This window comes from Cebus imitator, unplaced genomic scaffold (genome assembly GCF_001604975.1).
Source record: "Cebus imitator isolate Cc_AM_T3 unplaced genomic scaffold, Cebus_imitator-1.0 Scaffold103, whole genome shotgun sequence".
NCBI lineage: Eukaryota > Metazoa > Chordata > Mammalia > Primates > Cebidae > Cebus > Cebus imitator.
In genome coordinates this window covers 5,937,459-5,943,536 of record NW_016107418.1, presented here as the reverse complement: position 1 = coordinate 5,943,536, position 6,078 = coordinate 5,937,459, and the positions used below count along the sequence as shown (strand labels likewise).

At 50.9% G+C, this 6,078-nt stretch overlaps 1 protein-coding gene across 3 annotated transcripts; it reads right to left on the bottom strand.

The window, feature by feature from the left end:
- Window positions 1–1,015: 1,015 nt before the first annotated feature.
- AMER2 (APC membrane recruitment protein 2) lies at window positions 1,016–4,584 on the bottom strand. 3 transcript variants are annotated; one of them, XM_017537545.2, is made up of 4 exons: window positions 4,046–4,584; window positions 2,978–3,852; window positions 1,121–2,599; window positions 1,016–1,069 (listed from the first exon to the last, which is right to left on the bottom strand). In XM_017537545.2, exons 2-3 carry the CDS (start codon window positions 3,750–3,752, stop codon window positions 1,722–1,724), a joined length of 1,653 nt encoding a protein of 550 aa, XP_017393034.1. In that variant the 5' UTR covers window positions 3,753–3,852; window positions 4,046–4,584; the 3' UTR covers window positions 1,016–1,069; window positions 1,121–1,721. The 3 variants fall into 3 exon arrangements, with proteins under 3 accessions (XP_017393034.1, XP_017393033.1, XP_017393031.1); XM_017537544.2 differs by having other exon boundaries at window positions 1,121–3,852; XM_017537542.2 differs by having other exon boundaries at window positions 1,121–4,584.
- Between the last annotated feature and the right edge of the window lie 1,494 nt (window positions 4,585–6,078).

The window sequence follows — 6,078 nt, the reverse complement described above, 5'->3', positions numbered from 1 at the left end:
TCATTTATAGAACAGAAAAGAAGCTTTAAAAGCATGTAACAAGAGTTCATTACTAATGCAATCTCTCTGGAAATAAGACTTATACAGAAGTGTTCATGTCATTTACATATGTGTAGTTTTACTTGAATATTCATAATCTTCCTGGTATGATGAATCACCTCCTAGTAGAAGCTCTAGTCTTTTGATTAAATACACTGAAGTGTATTTCAAAAAGGATATTAATTTCATCATTAGACACTAATAGCATTCTAGGAACTGCCTCAGTTTATCATTCAAACTATCTAGGCATATAATAACCCTTTCTAAAATAAACGTTTCATCTGAAATATTAGAAAACATACATAGAAGCAAACCATTTTTCAAAAGAAATCTTGGCATAAGGTGTTTACAATACATAAGCTTGCCAATGTCATATTCTGAACACACTCGTCTTCATCATGTCTATAAAGCAAAAGACAAATGATATGAAAAGCTATATCTTTCTATTGTTTTTCTTTATGGGTTCCTCATTTTGCATTCACCATATTGAGGAATGGTTGAATCCAAAATTTTATAATCAAGGTTAAAAAAATATCTGAAAACCAGGGTTTGGAGTGAGAAACAGACTCTTACCCAAGACAAGGCAGAGCCATTCCTCTGGGACACCAGCACAATAGATTTGTTTTTGTTTTTGAGAACCAGAGAACACGTACAAAATAAAACCAGAGTCGCTTCCCATTACATCAATGGTTTGGGGACCGTCATCATGTCTAGCTCTAAGACCAGATTTCATATTCTAGATTATTATTGACCGATTACAAAATGTTAACAGCTCGATAAACTGTAAAATATGCATTATCTTCACATGAGAAGGTTTCAGCTTATAAATGCTAAAATACTGTATCTATTGGCATTTAATAAAATCTTTCCCTGATCCTGATTTCTGCACTAGATGGGGGGAAAGAAAAAAAAAAAAAGCAAAAGCCTGCTCTCCTGAGCCTTTTATATCTCCCCAAACAAATGATCCAAACGAATCAAACCAAAACTCGCCTTTATTTTCCTAGTGTTAGATACTTATCAATTTGCATACCTAGCAACTGAAGGTAAGGAAGTTTTCTGCCATACTTATCAATTTGCATACCTAGCAACTGAAGGTAAGGAAGTTTTCTGCCAATCAGTGGTGCCCTCTGCTCATCAGGTAAATACCTGGCTGTTTCAGCTTTGGAGGTGTTTTCCACACAGTGATATAGCAAAGGGTCTTTTTTTTTTCCTGGAAAGGAAAGAGAAAAGAAGGGAAAGAAGGAAACATGTCTTGGAAGAGGAGATCTCCTCTGGTTCTTCAGTGGTTCCTCCAGGCTTCTGGACACTGGCTCATGCCAACATCCAGGCATGACTCTTACTTAGGTTTGGCTAAGTCCTGTTTTCTGCAAAGGCAAGTAAAGGTGACTTCCAAGTGTTCAGTGCATTAAAGAAAAAAGAAGAAAAACCTAAAGGTAAAAAAGAAAAAAGTGCTTGAAAATAATTCTCACGGAGTTATCTTGAGAGGAGAATCCCAAGTGTAGCATCCCTCTTTCTGGTGTTATCCGGACCCTGCTCAGGGTACAAAGACCTCCTCGGTCCACACTCTGGAGCAGGGGGTTTCTAAAAGACTTTCTTTAGGAAAAGCAAAACTTACTTGAGTGGTTTCCAGGGCAAAATTGTATTCCTTGACATGTGGCCCGTCCACCGTGGCCTGGAAGACCTCACAACTTTTTGGCACTGTCGTGGCAGGCCGCTGCCCTGATGGTGGTCCCAGCCAAGCCCCGGTTGCTGACTCTGCGGACCAGCACTTTAGAAACCGGGATTTTTGTTCTGGGCATCTCACTCCTGGAGGGTTGCTGGTGCACCACGGGATGGCTAGATGGAAGGTTGGCCAGGTGCTTGATGCTAATAGGGATCTTAGAGTCCTTTAGCAAGCTGCCTGGTGTTCGCAGTGGACAGGTGATGGTGCCTGGAGACACGGGCTTTAACCGGGACAAGCAGGACGTCTCCTCGCTGTCCTTCCCTCCAGGAAGGGTTGCTGGGCTTCCGTCGGGGTCAGCATAGAGATCGTAGAGCGCGTCCCCGCTGTAGCTATCCCGGGGGATGGCCGCCTTCTTCCCGCTGCTCGAGCTGTCTTCCTCTGGGCCTGGCGTGGTGGAGTCCCAGTAGCCCTCGTCGCTGTTGGGGACGCCCTCCTGCTGTTCCTTCTCCGGGTGCTTGGGCTTCTCCTTCGGATGGGGCTCAATGGGAATACGGTTGAGCCTCCTGCGCTTGACCGAGGACGCGTCCTTGGCCGTTTCCACACACCTGGTGTCTTTGGGGGTCTCAGGCACCACCTTGGTTTCCAGTGCAGCTGCCGCGTTGGCCGCGCCCTCCTGGGGCCCGGGTCCCTGCTCCTCGGTCTGTGACAGCATGTCCCAGAACTCCTGCAGATAGGTGTCGTCCACCTCGTCCGGGCTGGCCATCTCCTCCCCGCCTCCTTGGTAGGCCACCACGCCGGGGTTCTTTTTAGAGAGAGCCGGCTTGCCTGGCCCGGGGACATGCTTGTCACAGCTGGGACCTGCCTCTTCCTCTTGGTCTGCAATAATATCTCCACAGCCTGTAAGAGAGTCAAAGCTTTTCAGTGAAGTCACGTCAGAAAACATCAAACAAATACGATCTGCCGACGGGTCTGAGGGTGGATCGACCGAGGCAGGGTCTGGGGCGGCGGACGCCCGGCCGCTGCCGCCTTCGGAGTCGACAAGGGGGACCGTCTTTACGGGAACGGCCCCCGTCCTGGAAGCGTCCTCGGCCGTGCGGACCTCCCCGGGCCCCGGCTCGGGGGGTGCCCGGGGCTTCTCGGCGCGCCGATGCCCCGCGGCGTCCTCTCCCCGGGCGCCGGTGTCGCTGGGGCGCGAGGGGCCCTCGGCCTCTCCGCAGCTCCGCGCTGGGGCGCGGTCGGCGGGGGCGGGCACCTCCTCTCCCCCTGCGGGCTCACCTGCTGGGTCTCGCGGGGTGTCCTGGCTGGGCTCCTCCGGCTCGCGCGCGGCTCTGGGCGTCTCCTCCTTGACGCACTCCAGGCTGGCGGTGAGCGAGCCGGGCAGGATCAGGCCGCCCCCGGGCGCGCGCCCCTCCGCGGCCTCCGCCTTGGCCCGCTTGTCCTTCCTGTGCCAGCGCATGCCGCTGAACAGCCCCCGCAGCCCCCGCTTTTGTTTGCCGCCGGCCTTGCTAGCGTCCGCGGGCTCTCCCTTGCCGTTTTCCGAGCGCCCATTCTTCTTCAGCAGCGAGAAGAAGCTGTGCGACTTGGCCACCGAGCTGCTGGCGAGGGATCCCCCGCCGGGGCCCGCGGCTCTTGGGGGCCCCGGGTTCGGCCGCCCCCCGCCGCCCCCGCCGCTGTCGCCCCCGCCGCGCGGCTCCTCCTTCCTGCCGCTCTCCAGCACCAGCACCTCGGCGAGCCCGTCGTGGGTCCTGCTCCTCACCAGCCCGGTCGGACCCGAGCCTTTCCCGTCCCCTTTGTTTTTGACCCCAAAAATGCTGGGCATGGTGCCACCCGATTTCCTCTTCTTGAATAATTTGAAGGCAGCTTTATTAATCTTCCCCGACGGCGGCTCGGCTGCCGGCGTTTCGGCTGCACAGTCACAATGCAAGTCCATGTCTGCCGCGAGGGTCCCGGCCCCGGCCTCCGCCTTCCTCCTGCAGACCCCCACGGACGCGCCAGCTCCGCCGCGCTCGCTGACAGCCCCGCCGCCGCCGCGGCTCCAGCTCGTCTCCATGGAAACCGCGCGGGATAAGCCGCTTTCGTCAGCAATGGGCTCGCGCCAGGCCACTGTCACCCGTATTCTAAATCAACCTGAGTCGAGCTCGCCGCCGCCGCTGCAAAAGAAACACACATAAAAGACCATCTTCCCTCCCGCAAGGGCTTATATAATACCCTAACCCACTTCCATCCGACTTGGCTTGGCGCTGCATGGCTTTTTTGTGGCAAGGGCAGGCAACACAGCCGCGAGCTGATGGCAGAAATTCGAGTCGTAATTACGGAATTCAAATCCCCTCAACTCTCACCCACCTTCCGATTCCTCCTCTAGACTCGCTCTTCACCGGAGCGCAACCGTGGATCACGAAATGTCTCTTAAAACGACAAAGCAATCCCACCCAAAACAAAATGCTTGCTTTTCTTATTCTCTCTTCTGGACTCCATGCATCTTCATGCCTTTCCCAAGCCCTTCGTGTCTGTCCTTAGCATCCGTGCTCTAAGCCCAGCAAGCAGGAAGCATGTCTGCCTACAACCATGTCTTGTCCAGAGTTGAGCAACACTCTAGGTCCACGCTGTGTGGCTGTCATTGCGGTTATGATTCTTGTGACAAAAGTACACGCCACCAGTCAATCAGTCTATCAGCAACCCAGCAATGCAAGTACAACAGCTCCCCGGGGCGGAGTCTGGCTGTACCTTTGGGACAACCGTGACTTTTATCCCAGGCTCCAGCCACCACGGGATGAAGTCACAGATGCCGCCGCCCAGCCCACATTTGATAACAATAGACAACTTGACCGAGAGCACAGCCTGGGAATCTCAGACCCACTCCACAGGTGGGCCTTGGAGTCCCGGGTTCTGCCCTCTCCTTACCCACTCAGCAGGACACTGGCATTATTCCTATCGCTGCTGTGCCAACCCCCACACCACCAGGGCTGACTTGTAGCCCCCTTCCCCAATATACAGAGAAGGAAAAGCTTGGTAGGGGTCCCTGAGTGTCCAGTAGGGATCTCTTCTGTGCTCTGATTTCAAAAGTGATTGCTAATATTTTAACCTTGACCTCTGATTTCATGATTCCAGCTGAGCACTTTTCAGCAAAAAGAAGAAATTTGGAGAAGCATATACATATATTAATATAACATGAATATATAGTATATATTATTTAATCATTGATTTATTATTTTTAAATATCATTTAAGAATACATGTAATATTTACATATATACACAAATACCAGTCTTTTCCTCACTCATTTTTTATGTGCTCCCTGCATTATGCCAAGAAATCCCAATCCTCATCCATATAAGCTGGCGTTTTCTTAGTGATATATGTTGGTCATTGCAGCTTCTTTTGTTATGAGACACAGCTGGTTTAAATTTAGACCTTGGGGTTATTAGTTGTATTATTGCCTTTTTTGTTTATTTTTTATCAAGAGCACTGTTTTGTAAAACGAAGAAATCAGTGAGCTCAGGTTTGGGAGAGGTTGTCCCTTCCGGACTAATCCCACCATCGAGCATCTCTCCTGGAACAGGAAGTAAGGTGAAGCCAGAGAGAGGCCTTCCCGGATTCTAATTGACCACTTGACATGATGAATCAGAGTCCTGGGTGCTTTCTGGGGAGATTGGGTGTAAGCAACTGTAAAGAAAAACCCATTTGTTATGTCTTTACAACCTTTTGAAAAACAATAGGAAGTCTCTCTCAATTTTACACACACACATACACACACACACGCATGCTTAGATTTGTGGGTTACTATGTAGCTCTGTCAGTATGGAAGAGTTTATGACTGGGATCAAGGAAAAGTGAAGTTGCCTATTAAAAACTCTCCCTTTTTCCATTGGGAAAAAGTGGTCTGCTTTTCGACCCAGCAGGACAGGTCAAATGTGACTAATTTACATGAGAATCTTTGGGCCTCCTGGGAGAAATCTGACAGAGAACTTTGGGATGGATATCATTCCTTTGAGACATCAACACTCAAACGAAGAGAAAGAGACAAAGCTGTCTTCAGCCTGGGGACAGTGCCCTTGCTGAGAGTTACTGGCCCTGAGAGAGAAGAAAGCAAGGACCCCTGGACCATCTGAAGGCACTGGGCACGGGGGCTGTAGAGGCTGAGGTGAGAGTGAGGGCCCTCCAGCATCCTCCTATCCGACGTCCTTGTTACAGGGACTATGGGGAAAAGGAGGGTGAGGCCAGCTTAAAGGAACTTACTGGAAGAGCCAGACGGGTGAGGAGAGAGCCTGCAGGGGAGAGAGATGAGGGCAGGATGGTCTGATGGTCTGATGGTTACAGCCAGGCTATGAACCATCACGAAGACTCAGCCAAACCTTACATTAAACTTCACAGTCAAGG